Source organism: Alternaria infectoria, assembly GCF_024043175.1.
Source record: "Alternaria infectoria strain BMP 0036 chromosome Unknown scaffold_2, whole genome shotgun sequence".
Taxonomy (NCBI): Eukaryota; Fungi; Ascomycota; class Dothideomycetes; order Pleosporales; family Pleosporaceae; genus Alternaria; species Alternaria infectoria.
The window spans coordinates 1,403,662-1,419,696 of NW_026250691.1; the positions used below are offsets into that span (position 1 = coordinate 1,403,662).

The 16,035-nt window shown below is 52.2% G+C and overlaps 6 protein-coding genes across 6 annotated transcripts; 5 read left to right on the plus strand and 1 right to left on the minus strand.

The window, feature by feature from the left end:
* Positions 1-207: 207 nt before the first annotated feature.
* On the plus strand, positions 208-923 carry CRP63 (60S ribosomal protein L32; the record flags this gene model as incomplete). Its single annotated transcript, XM_051493324.1, has 6 exons — positions 208-247; positions 306-347; positions 400-482; positions 588-660; positions 714-762; positions 815-923. 6 exons carry the CDS (start codon positions 208-210, stop codon positions 921-923), a joined length of 396 nt encoding a protein of 131 aa, XP_051356555.1.
* Positions 924-3,312: 2,389 nt separating this feature from the next.
* J4E92_001918 (uncharacterized protein) lies at positions 3,313-4,215 on the plus strand (the record flags this gene model as incomplete). The annotated part of the gene is made up of 1 exon (XM_051493325.1): positions 3,313-4,215. One exon carries the CDS (start codon positions 3,313-3,315, stop codon positions 4,213-4,215), a length of 903 nt encoding a protein of 300 aa, XP_051356556.1.
* A 901-nt stretch (positions 4,216-5,116) lies between these two features.
* Positions 5,117-10,051, plus strand: J4E92_001919 (uncharacterized protein; the record flags this gene model as incomplete). Its single annotated transcript, XM_051493326.1, has 1 exon — positions 5,117-10,051. The coding sequence occupies one exon, from the start codon at positions 5,117-5,119 to the stop codon at positions 10,049-10,051; it is 4,935 nt and encodes a 1,644-aa protein (XP_051356557.1).
* A 45-nt stretch (positions 10,052-10,096) lies between these two features.
* J4E92_001920 (uncharacterized protein) lies at positions 10,097-11,124 on the minus strand (the record flags this gene model as incomplete). Its single annotated transcript, XM_051493327.1, has 2 exons — positions 10,097-10,369; positions 10,423-11,124. The coding sequence occupies 2 exons, from the start codon at positions 11,122-11,124 to the stop codon at positions 10,097-10,099; spliced, it is 975 nt and encodes a 324-aa protein (XP_051356558.1).
* A 1,122-nt stretch (positions 11,125-12,246) lies between these two features.
* J4E92_001921 (uncharacterized protein) lies at positions 12,247-13,278 on the plus strand (the record flags this gene model as incomplete). Its single annotated transcript, XM_051493328.1, has 1 exon — positions 12,247-13,278. One exon carries the CDS (start codon positions 12,247-12,249, stop codon positions 13,276-13,278), a length of 1,032 nt encoding a protein of 343 aa, XP_051356559.1.
* A 622-nt stretch (positions 13,279-13,900) lies between these two features.
* Positions 13,901-14,417, plus strand: RPL22 (60S ribosomal protein L22; the record flags this gene model as incomplete). The annotated part of the gene is made up of 3 exons (XM_051493329.1): positions 13,901-13,912; positions 13,994-14,235; positions 14,291-14,417. 3 exons carry the CDS (start codon positions 13,901-13,903, stop codon positions 14,415-14,417), a joined length of 381 nt encoding a protein of 126 aa, XP_051356560.1.
* Positions 14,418-16,035: the final 1,618 nt, after the last annotated feature.

Sequence of the window (16,035 nt, forward strand, 5' to 3'; positions counted from 1 at the left end):
CGAGGAAGGTTGGTGGTGGTCGCTGCGCTCTTGGTGTGGCTAGGGCCAGCGTAAGCGAGGTGCCACTAGCGTGTCCACTGAGCTGCGGCGCCTTCGCAAAATCCATCAACGCCAACTTTTGACGACACCACATCGACAACTAACCACACAGCAGTCAAAGTGCGTATACCGAGGCGGACTGCTGTTACTGTACTGACGATATTCCAGATGGTCGCCGCTAAGAAGCATGTCCCGATCGTCAAGAAGCGTACGCCGAATCTGCCTCCATGACCTCGAAAACTCGCGACTGACGTATCCGTTTACAGACCGCAAGCGCTTCAACCGCCACCAGTCGGACCGCTTTATGTGTAAGAGACACCGGAGCTGGAAGTGAAGGGATTGGCATCTGACACTGGACAGGCGTCGACCCCTCATGGCGCAAGCCTAAGGGTATCGACAACCGCGTCCGCAGGCGGTTCAAGGGCCAGGCTGCTATGCCCAAGGTACGGACTACCAACTACCCGGGCGGAGGAAGAACCTTGTCATCGAGTGGACACTGAGCGGACACGGAATGCTTGATGGACCAGGGCTGACGGAACGCCTCACAGATCGGATACGGCTCCAACAGGAAGACCCGCCACATGATGCCCAGCGGCCACAAGGCCTTCGTCGTCAACAACGGTATGCTACCTATCGAGTACGACACCACCCCAGGATCCCGCTAACGGATGCAGTCTCCGATGTTGACCTCCTCCTCATGCACAACCAGACCTTCGCCGCAGAGTACGTTCGCCAGCTTCCGTTCCACCTTCCAACATACTAATGAATCCTTCAGGATCGCCCACGCTGTATCAGCACGAAAGCGCATCGAAATCATCGCCAGGGCGAAGCAGATCGGTGTCAAGGTTACCAACGGCAAGGCCCGCGTCAAGACCGAGTCGTAGATGGGTGCGGATTTTCACTTTGGGGCGGGGCATACAAGGCGTCTCTCTGATTAGTTACGATCTCAATGGGAAGGCTTTTCATCCTCTTCGGCTCACGGTACCCTTCGATACGGTATGGGGAGAGGCATGCACTTCAAAAAGCATTGCGACATGTTACTGCGGAATGACCAAAGATATCAAGGGACAGGAGCAGTAGGAATGCAATGAAAAAACGAGCCAAATCAAGATCTCCTACATGACGTATGATGTGATGCTTTTTGATCTTAGACTCACTGCAGAGCCGCTTTGATGTCGCAACCCCAACTGCCGGCCGCGCAGAACAAACGTGTGTGTTGCGGTATCGTCCGTAGAGTGCCTTGGGTGCTGCATGTACTCTGCGCCAAGCATCGAATGCGCATCAATCAGGCTGATCTTCTTCACATGCCACAGATCAGGTCATGGCTATCGAGATGACGACTAGAGGTTGCGGTAAAATATGCCGCGTCGGTTGTTGCTCAGTCTTGCGAGCTGTTCTTCTATGAGTTAATGGTACTGCATCCACGATGTTAGAGTGGGTTACAATATTCAGCTAGACTTTTATCGCAGAAGCCTTTGACCAGCGACGAGTATACCTTGATGTCGATTTCGCATTCATGTCATCGACAAGCAACATCGGACCTGCATGCTAGCACTATGCAGATGCCTGTTGGATGAAATACTACCGGTTATTTTGGTCAATTGCTTGAGCTGCCTAAGCATCAACATGGCTGACGGGCATGTTTCCGGATGCGCACACCAACTCAGCGCGTCGCCTGCTCGGAAGATGCGCAGCCGCAAGCCATGTCCACTCCTCAACCTACTCACCGCCATCAGATTGATGAGTGAACTCGACGCACATTGATAAGGAGTCTGATAGTAAAGCCGTATGACCAGCCGTACGAGTCACAAAGGGGCAGCGCAAGAGCCATGGTTGCTTCTTGGCGCCGTCGCACGTACGCTGGGTGCAGCCGCGTAGAAGCAAGTGAGGCGCCGCGTGGGCTCAAAGGAAGGCCGGTATTTGTCGCGTGGCAGCGGGCGTTGTAGGCAGGGTTTTGGCTGTCTATTTGCTTGTCTGGCATGGGTGCGGAGATGGAATGTTTCACGAAGTTGGAGAATCGGAGCGAATGTTGCAAGTACGGGGAAGGGGATCTGAGGAAGGTTGAATTGCGCAGGCTGGCGCTTACTCTGCTTTGACGCACGCATCAGATTGTCGAAACATGCAAGCTGCTTAGAAGAATGCTCTTTGTTGCTTCAGGCGACCCGGGGCTCCGAGTCCGTTGTTTTGTCATGGTTCCTGGTGCTGGTGCTGGTTCCATCGACGGCGGACATGTTGAGCGCCTCGCTACCGGCTGCGCTTACGGAAGTTCCGCGCACGATCTAGCAACGCCTGTCGGTCCACTCAGTCCCTTTCGCATCCGCACACCTCAACCCAGCATCACACCGCTCTGAAGCTGCCCTCAGTCTGTGCCTGCCCTTGCAATTTCACACTCCCAGGCGACTGCTGGACAATCGACCTGGCTGCGTCGCGTTATCTGGCATTATCTGTCCACGAGTGGCTGGCACCCCAGGTGATTGGCCCAGGGCGGCACTCTATCAACGCATGTGGGCTGCTGCGAGGGAGGCACGAATGCGGAGCCTGGCATGCCACCACGACAATCAGCGGATCCATGGGCGCGCGACAGGAAAGAACCGGGAACGTGTACCGCTGAGAAGAGCTGATTGAGGCAGTGTGTCATGACGAATTTCTGATGAGGCCCGTTTTACTGAGGGTCCGATACGCTCGGGGGCGGCGTGCGAGGACTCGGTGCTCACGTTGGCATTGGCCTTAGATGTCTGACTATTGCTCCCCGGTACATGGTCCACACTTGTACCCACGGTAGGTCGAAGCGCATCCCAATTTCCTTCCGTCAGCCTGGGAAAGATTTTCAGACCCAGCACTAAATTAGCTCCCGTCTTTTAAATATTTCGACACCCCAGCGTCTTTGTTTCGAGATTCCTCCTTTCACGCGCCCTCAGTGAACCACGCTCGTCGAAGGCTTGCCTCGCTCCTCATAGCGACACAGTCGTGCACCTGCACGCAGTGACCGGCGGTCTTCGGCTAGTCACTTTCACAACACACTCCTGAAGTACCGGATTTCCATACCTCGTCTACCAACTCGCCTCTGTTCAAGCGGAACCTCGCAGCATCCAACGTTGCCACTGACGATCACGACCACGTGCTTTACCCGACGGCAGACTTTGCTTCAAGAACTTTCCGGAGTACTTGCCACCCCCGGAATCTCAGACCCACCACCACTGCCGACTGTCCCCGGAGGACATCACCGACAGTGATCAGAGGAGTTTTATCAAACGTTATTCGAAAACCATCGACATGGCGCCCAACCTCTTCATAGCCACTCAAAAGGCCTTTGCGCCCCACAAGTGGTTCAAGTCGAACAAGGCAGAGCAGTCATCCAAGGTCGTTGAAGAGTGGACCAGCCCAGTACCCGGCCAGTATGAGAGTATCCCCGGACGAGGCTGGTTTCTGATCGCAACTCTCAAGGACGATTCCAAGCCAGAAGGCCACCCCAGTTCATACATCAAGTCATCAACTGGCAGAGTGTACGTTCCCCTGGACCGTCCTGTTCCCCTGAAATACTCCCATGCCATCGGTCGTTATTTCCTAGAGCCAGAGTTCAACAAGCGCAAGAAGACTGTCATGATCAAGAACGACAAAGGCAAAGAAGTACAAGCAGGCTTCTTCCGGGTCGACGACGTGGCTTGGGTCAAGTGCTGGGACGAACACGATACTTTCATTCCTGGGAACGCAAATGGCGCCGCCGGCTATCAACGTTGGGTCTTCGATCAGCAAACACAGCAATTCCGTCACATGATCAAGCGCGACGATCCCAACTACGTCCGGTCCCGAAAGAACTCTCCTGCCCGCGATGCCGACAACCGCAGCCAAGAGTCAGTAAGCACTGAGTATCGCACTAGCCGGCCTGGTAGCACCAAGAACGGCTTCAGCGTTGCTAGCACAAGGGCCAACAGCTTCCGCTACCAGCCTCCGACTCCTACATCAAACCCGACTAGCCAACGCCCTTCAAGACAGAGCAGCCCCAAGCGCAGCGACAGCATACCTCTTGAAGAAGCCAAAATCGCCCTCAGACGTTTGGCTAGGGAACACGAGGAAGCCGCAGCTGCGTTAGCTCGATCTCGCATGAAGCGCACCGACTCCAAAGGTCGCGTGGAGCAGATTGAGCGCGGCCGTGTTTCCGAACGGGTCGGTAACTAAAAGTGTTTTACATTCGGCGTTCGGCAAAGCGAAATGATGGCGCCCGGCTATCCTGCGACATGGAGCTTGGCATTCAACACGTGGTGGTACCGACTTCACGGTGCTACGACTCCCCTTTACAATCTTGTAATCTTTCTAGAGTCATGATTTCCTTTTCACGGCCTGAGGTTCAACGTGTTCAGTTCATTAGCGATTATCGGTCCTTGTACGGCTGAAGGCCAGGTGGAGTTCAGTTTAGGTTTCGTTTTAGACTTTTGGCGCTTCACTTCTTCTTCTTCTGTACGGCGCATTACTACAAGGGCATCATGCACGGTATACCCAGATATGGTTTAAGCCCTTCGCGGCTCTGTTGTCAAGCTTCATAGACATTGTTTTGTAGGTACAACGTGGCGAATGTATCATCTTCCCTTGCGTTCGCAATACTGTTTGCGCCTTTCATCCACGTCATTAGACATTCGCAGCTGTTGTATACCCCTTGTTAGCTGTTGGTTCCTACGTGTAGAACGGTATCACAATCTTTGCGCGTGCTGTGTGCTGAGCGCATTCACCTTCGCCTCTTTCTTTAGTATACCAGCATTAAACCTAGCTATTCTGTCACGGCGACGACACTTCAATACTGCGAGTCGCTTCACGCATACCGCGCAACTTCACGCAGAATTCTTTCCTTGAAGCAACTGTCACGTCTCCAGCTCTTTTCCTTTACATAAAGTACGCTGTTTCCGCAATTTGTCTTTGTACCCTTCTATTGTCACGACATCGATTTTGATCTCTTGACAACTACCATATCAGCATTCCCGCTTATCATCATCTGCTAAATCCAGGCCCTTCCGCAACCAAGCCAGCCTCCTAAATTTCTCTGAGAATCAAGATACGACTACTGCTGAAAGTCTCCTGTACGAATATGCCGCGATCATCGAGAACGGCAGGTGCGGACCATCATCGCCGACTCCGTTACACGCCTGGCGATAACGATCGCGAACATCATATCGCTACAGGCCACCGAGCGCACTCTACTGTTCATCCACATGCTGTCGAAACGGAAATCAGAATCCTAAGCCACGATCTCGCCCTCGCATTTTCCCAGATAGAGGTGCTCGAAGGAGAGCTCGGCTTGGCTGATCAAGAGATCAAGTTATTGAGAGAGGATAACGCGATGTTGCAAGAGAATAACACAACGCTGAAGGACTGCTTGGACAGCCGAGACGATGCCGAGCGCGAGGTGATATTGGAAATGGAAAACCGCCTTGAACATCTACATGAGGAGCTACAGGGTCTAGATGCCATTCTGCAAGCAATCTTGGATGCTGCGTGCGTGACGGACGGCAATGAGTCGTCTGGGGTCTACTTCGAGGGGGACTGGGAAGACATGGCGAGGTTGTGGCAGGAAGGTCACAATGAAGGGTACACAAATCATGCAAGGAGCGATCGGGCACCTGTTGGTCAGCAACAAGCTGATATCGGGCTTCCGCACGAGTCGATGACTGAGACGCACGCTTCTGGTCCGTCACGCCACTTCGAGCGCAGCAATGCGCCTAGCCCGGAAGAAAGACCTTCACAGCAAGCATCCCCAGATATGTTGCGACAGATCGAAACGGAAATGGCTATCCTCCGACTCCAGGATCGTATGGAAAGAACCGAGGCTGGGATGAGAGCCTGGACAAGCCGATGCGATGCGCAAGACCAATGGCACGATCTACTGGTTGACATGTTACATAGAAGGGAGATGATCTTGGCGGATATACTTAGTACTATCTACGAGGCGCAAGAGGAGTATTACGACGATGATGAGGAGGAGGACGACGACGACGACGACGGGCCATACTGTACTTGCGGCGAGCGTGGAGATGACTTTGGTGATGGCGATATGAATGCGACATTAAGAGGTGGCATGGGTGGGAGAGACGAAGACGAAGAATTCGTGTATGATTATGGTGGGTATACAAACTGGGATCAGATGGACGCGTCGTCGCAGCAGGAGAGTGGGAAGGGAAACCAGAGCAGTGGTGATGATAGAGAGACCATCCGAGTTTTGCGACAGCAGGTTGAGCGCTTGAGAGAGCAGGTGCGTATGCTTATGGAGACGGCGCACCAGGATGGTGGTTCTCGATCGAGAGGCGGCCAAGAGGAGAATGAGGATGAACCGAGTCTGCGTGGCGGAAGCGGAGGAGAGGAGGTTCATAACGATGGCAGTCGCGAGCATATCGATACCAGCAGCGTCCCTACCTTCACCCCAGCCTCACCACACTTGCTTTGTCAACGAGCCGCAACTCGGGTCGCCGATTCGACAATCCACTACATCCTCGTATACCTACCTCCAGGTTTCGTCATTCCCGGAACCAACAAGCCCGAGCTTGTCTTCCACAGCGCTGCGACAATCTACTATTTTCCAACAGGAGCAACAGAAGATTTCGTAAAACGAGAAGCCTGGAAGCAAAAGGCTTGTGGAAATGGGCACTGGCAAGAAGTCGCGATCCACAAGATACAGTCAAAGCAGGTGTTCAAGAGCGCGATCGCAAGCTGGTGGGAGACCATGGGACTAAGCTGGAATGTCCTGACGGATGGGGACTGGAACTTTGACGGTGATGAAGGTGACATGTATATGGTCAACGACAATAACCTCTTTCTTACGAATCGCACAAGAGAAGTAGCCGGCGCGCAAATCCGCGGCGGAAGTGACTACGAAACCGACCCATCATCCGCGAACGAGAGCTCAGCGAACGATCCTAGCAGCATGTTTGAGCAGCTCATGCAGGAGGCCGCGACATTATGTGTGGGCCCTCCAGCCTCTCAACGTGGAGAGTTTTGGATGACTCTGGCCAATGTACTACAAACACGCAACTGCTTTCTGGAACGAGAACTCGAGAACTTCAAGGAGCTGAACCACAGTCTCATCCAGGATCTACATTGGCAGATGGATGTACAAGTGGAGATGGAAGAGCGGCTTGAGACCGCACTGGCAGAAAAGGACGCAATCGCTGAAGACCTGGAGGTTCTCAAGACCCGCTTGATGCATTCAATCGAGAGTACTATATCTCGTACGGTACGCACAGATGATAAGGAAGATTCCGTTTTGACTGAAGAAATCCCTGTGGAATCGCCAGGTCTAGGAACGATGCGAGGCGGTAATGAAGATCCATCATCACCAGCGACATCTACGAAGGACACGACTCTACAAGTATTCCCCTCCGACCCTTCCCATGCGTGTACCACTATCACAGCGAATTCCTTCGACTTCTACCCAAGACAATCCATCATCGTCTTTGCTGGTGCCTCTCCACACCTATACCAGTTTCCTCACAGGTCGACATTGCCTGAAATCTGTCGCATCCTTGAAATTGACGACGGAGAAGAATCGCTCACCAACGACCCATATATCGCGCGCGTCTTGGAGATCATGAAGATCCGCGAAGAGATGGGTATAGAGTCGCCCGAGAACGTCAGCGATGAACGTATCACTATCAGCATATGCGATGTTCCGCGTGATTGTCACTTGGATCGCGAAACAAAGATAGCTACATGGGAGGTGCATGAGGAAGATGTGGACGTTCTCGGGAAGCTACTAACGAAGCTTAATATCGATCTAAAAACATCCCAGTTGTCTACCAGTACCTCGGTCAGAACCGCATCGAGCGAAGAAGAACAAGACTACTACCAAGATGTTGGCGACTTGGTCAATGCGCTGAATGACGCAGTCAAAGACGAGTTCGAGACCAGCTCGCCGAAGTTCTGTACGTGTCGGGTACATCCTGTAAATGACAGTGAGAGCTTCTCTGAGATGAAAGAGGTAACGGAACCATGTTTGTTACCCGTTCGCGGCGGTGGTAGTGATTCTGAGTACTGGAACCATGATGCACACGGCAACCGAGAGTTCCCGCTACAAAATCCCAAGTTGCCTGCTGCACCAGGTGTTCCACCTATCACTCCGAAATCCTATGGTACGCTGGCACCGAATACTCCTAGCTTAAGTTCAAACGAGGCGACCATTACGGTAAAAAGCCCCTTGAGCATACGACTGGGTCGCCTCATGTTCCCTGCCAAGTTCGTTCAACGGCACGAGGATAGCATCAGCCGCTTTGACTGGCAACATACTAAGCGACTGAATCCTCAGTTCAGAGACAAGCGCTCCAGAAGTTACAAGTATACAAGAGGTGCTCAATGCGAAGTCTGGGCTATGCAGCTGGACGAACATCGAGAGCACTGCGACTATTGTCAAGCAATGTTCATTGAGGAAGACTACGCTAGAATCAATGCTACATCTACGTATAAAGACGACGCTTCGAAGCCGCCGATAGGAGCTAGAAGTTCTTCGGAGAACACCATCTGGCCTGGAATCCGCAATGAGACAACCCTCCGCACTGGTGACCACTCAGACTCCGGCTTGAGGGGCGGTGCCGGTCATGAAAGAGATCTGGAGCATGAAGGCGAGGAAAACGAAGACTGGCGATCCGAGTGGGACAATCTAGCTATCCAAACTCAATCCTCGGGTTGTCAGCCTCGCACGTTCCGTAACTCCAGCACGCTTTCCACAAAAACAACGACTTCACCTCCTTCGCCTGTTGACCGCAACTTCCGAAAAGATCGCTGGCCTCAGTCATGGGATGTTTGTACCGCCGAAGAGTTCCTAAAGACCGAACATAGTAAGGTAGATCGCCGCGAAGTTTGTGCAGGTGAGTTCTCTAAACCACCATACAATACCCGGCATAAGAGCCCTGACAGCCTGACGCCATCAAAGACTAGCAATCCCTTTCTACTGGAGATGCGAAGGTCGAGACATGAACCAATCCTTGAGAGGCCACTTACGAACTGCGATTCCCTGTCAATCAAAGATAGCGACAGTATATTGGAACTCAAGGCTGAAGTTTGGCTGAACAACCCGAGGCCGGCACCACCAATCCCTTTCCAGCGAAGTTCTGCAGCGCTGCGGCACGACACCGCAGACTCACATCATGCTGATTCCATCGGTACATGCGCATCTACATCTAAAACACAGACCAATTCGGTACCTAAAGAGCTGTCATTCCGAAGTGATCGCCATGAGTTCTTCCCAGCCGGCGACTATCACACCATATCAGAGAATGCCTCCAGTATGACGACGCGAACAAGGCGCAGAGACGTGCCTTTGTATGAGATCTTGAGTGATGAAGTGTATGAGAAACACATCAGATCGACACCTGTGGAGACGCCCAACCCCCAAGTACCGAGACCAAAACTGGGCGTGAGGCTGCGTAACAAGTGTGCAGAACTCTTGAATTTGCTCGCTGAGTATATTGCAAAATTGAGTCAGCGACTAGCGGCCAGGACGTCAAAGACACCAATGAACACACCTAAATTTCCTCGTGACAGGACTTTAGGTTCGAGAGTGAAGCCCAAAAGGAAGCCAAAGAAGCGTGTTTCAAAACCAGCCTTTCAGACACCAGCAGCGCCAGCGCCCTCGAGGCTGGGCTGGGAAGCCTGGTACATGAATCGCCGGCTTCCTTCCCTGCCATTCGACAGATCACTTCCGGCCACACCTCGCGCATCGATGTCAACTCTCACCAACTTCTCGGAACCCAAAGGGAAGTTTCCTGCAACGCCTCGGGCTTCCTTCTCACGCATCGACTGCGCGCGCATCATCGCTCAGGCACAGGACAGTGCACATGCAAACTTTGTGAGCCAAGGAGCGGACCAATGGCATGTGCCAACCGTTGCCGGGCCATCGGATCTGGTGAAGGAAGCGCTCATGTGGTTGGATTATGAAGACAAGTCGGGGAAGATAGGAAAGACAGTTTTTGATGGAAACATGGCAGACGAGACTGAGTACGAGTATTCCCGTAACGCCAAGCTGGTGGTAGTGTAGAGGTGGAAAGTTTGATTGAATGGTAGTCCCTGCTAGTCTACAGACTCACAGCTCTCTGTCCCGAATAGTTCTATACTTTTGATACTTCATGTTTGCCTCGTGCTCTTTGGTCATATTCTGCATGAAGGTCTGGGCAAACTCCGTTTTGACCGCCCATGAGGCTGTTATGCGTAAGAATTGCAAGGCGAAGACCGTCCAGACTAGCTGGATACCTTCGATAAAGATTATCTGCTTGTAGGCTGGAGCGAGTATAAAGGCAGCAAGGCGAACAAGCGGAGTGACGGAGAAAAATGTGCCCAGGAAGTTGAAGATAAGGTGCTAGTCGGCACGTTAGTGAGATGCCATGCCGAAAAGTGAAGGTAAGAACTTACTTCGCCCAAGCCCTTGAAGATCAACATTGGTGACTTCATCTTGAGAAGCTGCCGAATCATATGCTCCACGGTGAATATACACAGCATGCCAACTGTCATATCGAGCACCCATTTGACGAAAGTATTGCGCCAGTTCAACGACGCTCGATGCACTCTGCCCTGTGCGATCCATTTCTTCACTACCTCTTCCTCTCTATCTTCGTTCTCCTCAATCTGCTCCTTTTGCTGGGCCGGGGCGTCTCGATATCTCGGTCGAGCAGGCAAGATCCTTTCAAGGCCAATGAGCCACCAATACTGCAGTATAGCGAGCGCTAGTGAAATGATCACTTCTCTTGGCAGCCTTCGCCGATAGAAGGATTCCGGTACCTCATTACCTGCAGTCCCGTTGACGCCATTGGTCCCATTGAGTCCAGTTCTAGTTTCGTTGCCATGCTGGAGGGCAAAGGAAAACGAGGTACCGTCGGAGGTGTTGACCGTGGGTTTGGCATCGATTGCTAATTGGCCAGTCTGGTCTGTTAAACCAGGAATGGTAGCATTGGACAATGTCCCATTGGTGAGAAGGTTGAGAAGTGTCTTGAATGTTTCATCCTGCGTTACTTCGGCGAATATGTTTTCTTCGGCATAATGGCTGTAGAGTAGCGAGACGGTGCAGATGGCGGTTGCCTGGAGAACGGCATTGCGCATCACTGGCGAGAAGAGCATGATTGAAATTCTCGGTAGAGGCATGCGATGGATGACGGAAGGAAAATATGAGATGGACGCAATCTTAAGGCGGGTTGTCATATGAATACTGCGCCGCGTTAGGCAGCCACTCGTGTCTGCCTTGCAGTGCTGTCACATTGGACGCCTGATACGCGATGCGGTCCGAATATGATGCAACGGCATCTGTTATCCGCCATCTTGATGTCGTTGTCAAGAAGGCGATGCAAGGACATCCGCCTATCGCATCGCATCAGGCGATGATGCTACCGGGTCTCGGAACAGTTTAGACACTATCCTCTTTTCGGAACGCGCTGATCTCGACACGTGCCAGGGGTCCTTCCCGACACCCGGTGTTGCTTCAGAAAGACGTCGAAAAGCCAGCTTGGAAGTGAGCAATTGCTTCTATCTTCCGTATTTTACCGTGAGGCCTCGTGTAGCAGGAAGGCGGAAAGCTGCGAATACCTATAGCGCGCATGCACACTAGCGTCAGAGGCAACTCGGCTGAATATGTCGCCTAGCGAGAGCGATCTCTAATCTCTGCTCAACATTTAGGTGAAGGAAGATCTTTTGCTTCAAAATATTGCGATCAAGGTATCATAAGGCGCACGTTAAGAGTGACCAGATGTAATCTTTTGACGCACAACGTGCAAACAACCCTAGATGAGAGCATGTAACCGGCGAAACAAGCTGGTAAAACCGGGATATCTGCGGATGGATAATGCGGTGGTCAAGTCAAGGGATGCCTCGTATACTGTTGAATGAAAGCTTGTACCTGAGTCGGCCAGAGAGCCAGTTTCTCACGGCACCTAATTCACCACACTTTGCCACCAACCTCGAGGCAGCAGTATCGTGCCTATTATTCGTGCGCACATGTGCTTAGATCATTTCTTCGCGACTTTTCACTACTATACAGTCCGGCGACTTCGTTGACCTTTGATCGGCAAGTTCTTAACGAACGCTTTCTACGTTCACCTGCACTCCTCACCTTGAAGTCACAAAAGTCTCTATTATTCCCCCTTCCTCATTATCATCAACACACCCGAAGAACTCTAACTCAACCTACACACAAGATTCAGTATGATTCGCTTACTTCTCTACGCAGCCACCCCCTCCGGACTCAGAATGAGCTGGTTACGACACGCAAGCCTCGCACTCTTTCCAGAAGGATCTCGCGCCGATCTCGATGAACTCCACAGATACTTTCCTAGCCTGGCTATCGTGGTACCAGGAGTAGTGTCCCAGGTATCGGCAAAAAACGTCGGCTGGTTCTTCGCGACACTAGAGAGGACTGCCATCATTCTGACGGCTTTCCTAACACAGCATCCGACTCCGGAGCAGATCCAGTGTTACTGCAAAGACTTGGAGAACTACTTGGAAATGGAATGTCGTGATTGTCCCGCACTCCGCGAGTTGGATCTTAGAGAACTCGCCACGTTCTGCGAAGCAAAGCTAGAAGGTCGACGCCTTTCCGGCCCTCGAGCTTTCAGGGAAGTATCTACCTTGCCTCCACTAACTAATCGAGAAGTCTTTTGGATTGTTTCAGCTTTCCTTGAGCCCGTGACAGTACAAGTGTTAAGTGCTATGAGCCAAGCGCACATACCTACGTGCCGCTCGAACATGAGCTTCCGCGAGTTTGTCGAAGCAAGTCGGGGTTACAAGGATGGGATGTTGCACAGCACCATAGAACTTCCCTTCACATACCTAGGAGATTCTGACGATGATGTCAATTCGGACATGGATGACGATCTTCAACCGACTGGCGAGCGTATTCTGATCGAAGATTTCTGCAAACCAGTGCAGAGCGTTCCTGAGGGTGTCGCATGCGCCGTATGTATGATCGATGTCCACGAAGACAACAAGAACGAAGAACGACCAGTGATTACGAAGTGTGCTCACTACTTCCATCAAGTCTGTCTAGACAGCTGGGTCAATGAGTCAGCTATGAACGGTGCGAACGCATGCCCGCAATGCCGTGCAGAGATGTGTCAAGCTCGCGCACGTGAGCCTGTTTCACGGCTCCAGAGTGAGGAGCAGGAGGCCGAGGATGGCGACTTCATCGACTCTATGCAAGAGGAGGCATTGCACGCCGAGGGTGAAATCAATCACGAAAGCGGTTTGTTTTCGCGTCTGCGCAGCCGGTTCCGCCGAAACTGAGGAAGATTGTCATCTATAGGGGCAATTACGTCGGCAATAACGGCTCAATGATATCTGGTCAACTCCTGCCCGGGCTCCCGGCCTCTTCGATAGCGCTGTATCATGCAGATGAGATGACGGATCTTGGTAGCAGGCCTTGGAATGTGGCAGTAGGACTAGATGTGATAACATAGTACCAATCGTCTCGGCAGATAGTTTGTTTAATAGTATAATGGGTTTCTTGCGCGCATTTGACTGTTGGAAGATGTACAGACGAGTGATCGCGCTCGTATGGAAGGACGAAGATGGCTGGCTCGTGATGTGAATATAGCAGCCGTGGCGCACCCTTTATGGAAAGCATGCGCGAGGGTTATTGAGTTTTCGAAATGCAATAAAGATAGTCGGGGCGTTCAATTACTAGGACCTCGGGAGGCATCAACAACGATGACAATGACCTCAGGTACCGAGCTGCTCGATCACTCGGCGCCACTAGCCCCTTCGGGACTAGTACCCCACCATCGTGCCGGCAATTTTGAACTGCTCGAACTTCTGGCGCACCGCGCGACACTCACTCATTCTCCAACCCCTCCAAACCAGACGCAGGATATCCATTTCTTTGCGCTCCCCTCCCCATACCGCCAAAATGTCCACCACCGTACGTACAACCGCTTTGCTGTCCAGCGCAAGGGAGCACCCCACGCGCACAAGAACAGTAGGCTAAGTACTCAAGTTACAGAAGCGCTCCGCTGCCGCCAAGAAGGGCCAAAAGGTCACCAAGAAGTTCATCATCAACTGCTCGCAGCCCGTCAACGACAAGATCTTCGACATCCAGGCTTTCGAGAAGTTCCTGCACGACCGCATCAAGGTTGAGGGCCGCACCGGTAACCTTGGTGATACCATCCAGATCAGCCAGCAGGGCGATGGCAAGATCGAGGTCATTGCGCACCAGGAGTTCTCTGGCCGCTACCTGAAGTACCTGTATGTTGAACACCTGGCGCTTCAGAGGGAAGGATGTTGGCTAATAGCTTGGCAGCACCAAGAAGTTCCTCAAGAAGCAGCAGCTCCGTGACTGGCTCCGCGTCGTTTCCACCTCCAAGGGCGTCTACGAGCTCCGCTTCTTCAACGTCGTCAACGACGAGGCCGATGAGGACGACGAGTAGATCTACGATACCACTTGAAGATACCAACATGGCTTGCATAGTATGGAGTCTAGGGTTCGGACAACAGGATGGGTGAAGGTCTACATGGCACGTAGCACGATCTAATGAATTGATGCACCTGTCACTTCCTCAACTGCATGCTCATGCGTGACTTGTTCTCTACTTTGAAAGTCCTGGTTTCAACGCGATGTCCACAACACTCGTGCTACGCTAATGGAGTTTTCTGAGTCTGACGGTGGGGATACATGGCGTGAGTCTGTTTACAGGAACAGGGATCCCTGAGAAAAGTTTGCGATGTCACACGCGAGAACACGTTTAGCTCGAATCGAATGCCATACCCACTTACTCCACACGATGCTAGGGAGAAGGTTGCAATATCTTCCGCGCAAGCGCTGACTGTGGAGCATTCATCGTGCCTACTCGGTCGCGATCCTGAACACAGCTGCAAAAGAAACTCAAGCACAGCGCATCGTCTCCATTGGTACGAATAGCGGCTGGATCCGAAGGTGATTTCATGGGAAATGGGTCAGGTCGTCTGAAGATGTGCAACGAGACGTCGAATTCACCATGTCTTCAATTGAAGCTATTCCAGGTAGGAAGTGAGGATGCAGATTTGCGCCGTTCTGGTGTTTTATGGGGCGTGGAAAATCTTGCTACATGTACTAGAAAACGCTGTTGCATTCTGTCCACGGTAGATCGACGTACGTGGAAGATCTTGGTACTGTTCCTATGTGGGTACTAGCGATGCGTTGGTGCGGGTACACTCGTTGCGAGAAAACCATGTCTCGCCAAACGCGATCCACTTGGTATAAGGCGTGTTCAGACGTGTCCTGGTGACGCGCTTGCGTGTATCACCTGTCCAGCTGTCAGTGGCATGCGCAGAGATTTCTGAATATGCCCGGAGGCAGTGCTATAGGAAAGACAAGCGGTTCTCGGAATGGATGAGTTTGATATGTTCCGGGTGCTACTACGCATTCCGATCCGGGGTTGCTCGGCGTTCAGTACAGAAAGCGAGACCGACGAAGCTAGAAGCCATGATGCTTACTTTGGTTCGTGACAATAACAGCCTTAATACGACGGAAAAGACCCCGATGCAAAAAGCGCCACAGCGGGAGCGCCGTGCAATACTGGATTGGAGATCAAGAGAGGTATACCGAATCGGCCCGTCGTAGATCGAAGCTTTGCGCCCGGATGAGGCTACAGAGAGCCGCAATGCAGGGCACCGTTCTAGACACCGCGAGTTGTGTCTGCATTCAGCAACCACAGAAGCGGTGAAATGGTGTTCGTGCTGCCAGTGTGGTCCCGCCATGACACGTTCACGGGCCATTGGATGGCGTCAGTTTCAGGTCAAATTTCACCATGATGACTCTAACCCTGAAGCTACGCGTGGCATGCTGAGTTGCACATGTCAACGGGAAAGAGATCCTTGAACGAACCATGGGTGCGCCACATGGACTCAGTGTATGGTTCAGGTAACCAGATATATGCAGAGAATGCAATTGTTTTACCGGATCGGGCGCTTCAGTCTTGGCAGATCGCGGACGCCATGCAAGCGTCGCCGTTGTTAAGCGAAGTATCGTGAGATTTCTAGGTGGTGTTTGGAGGCTTCGTCTGCCCT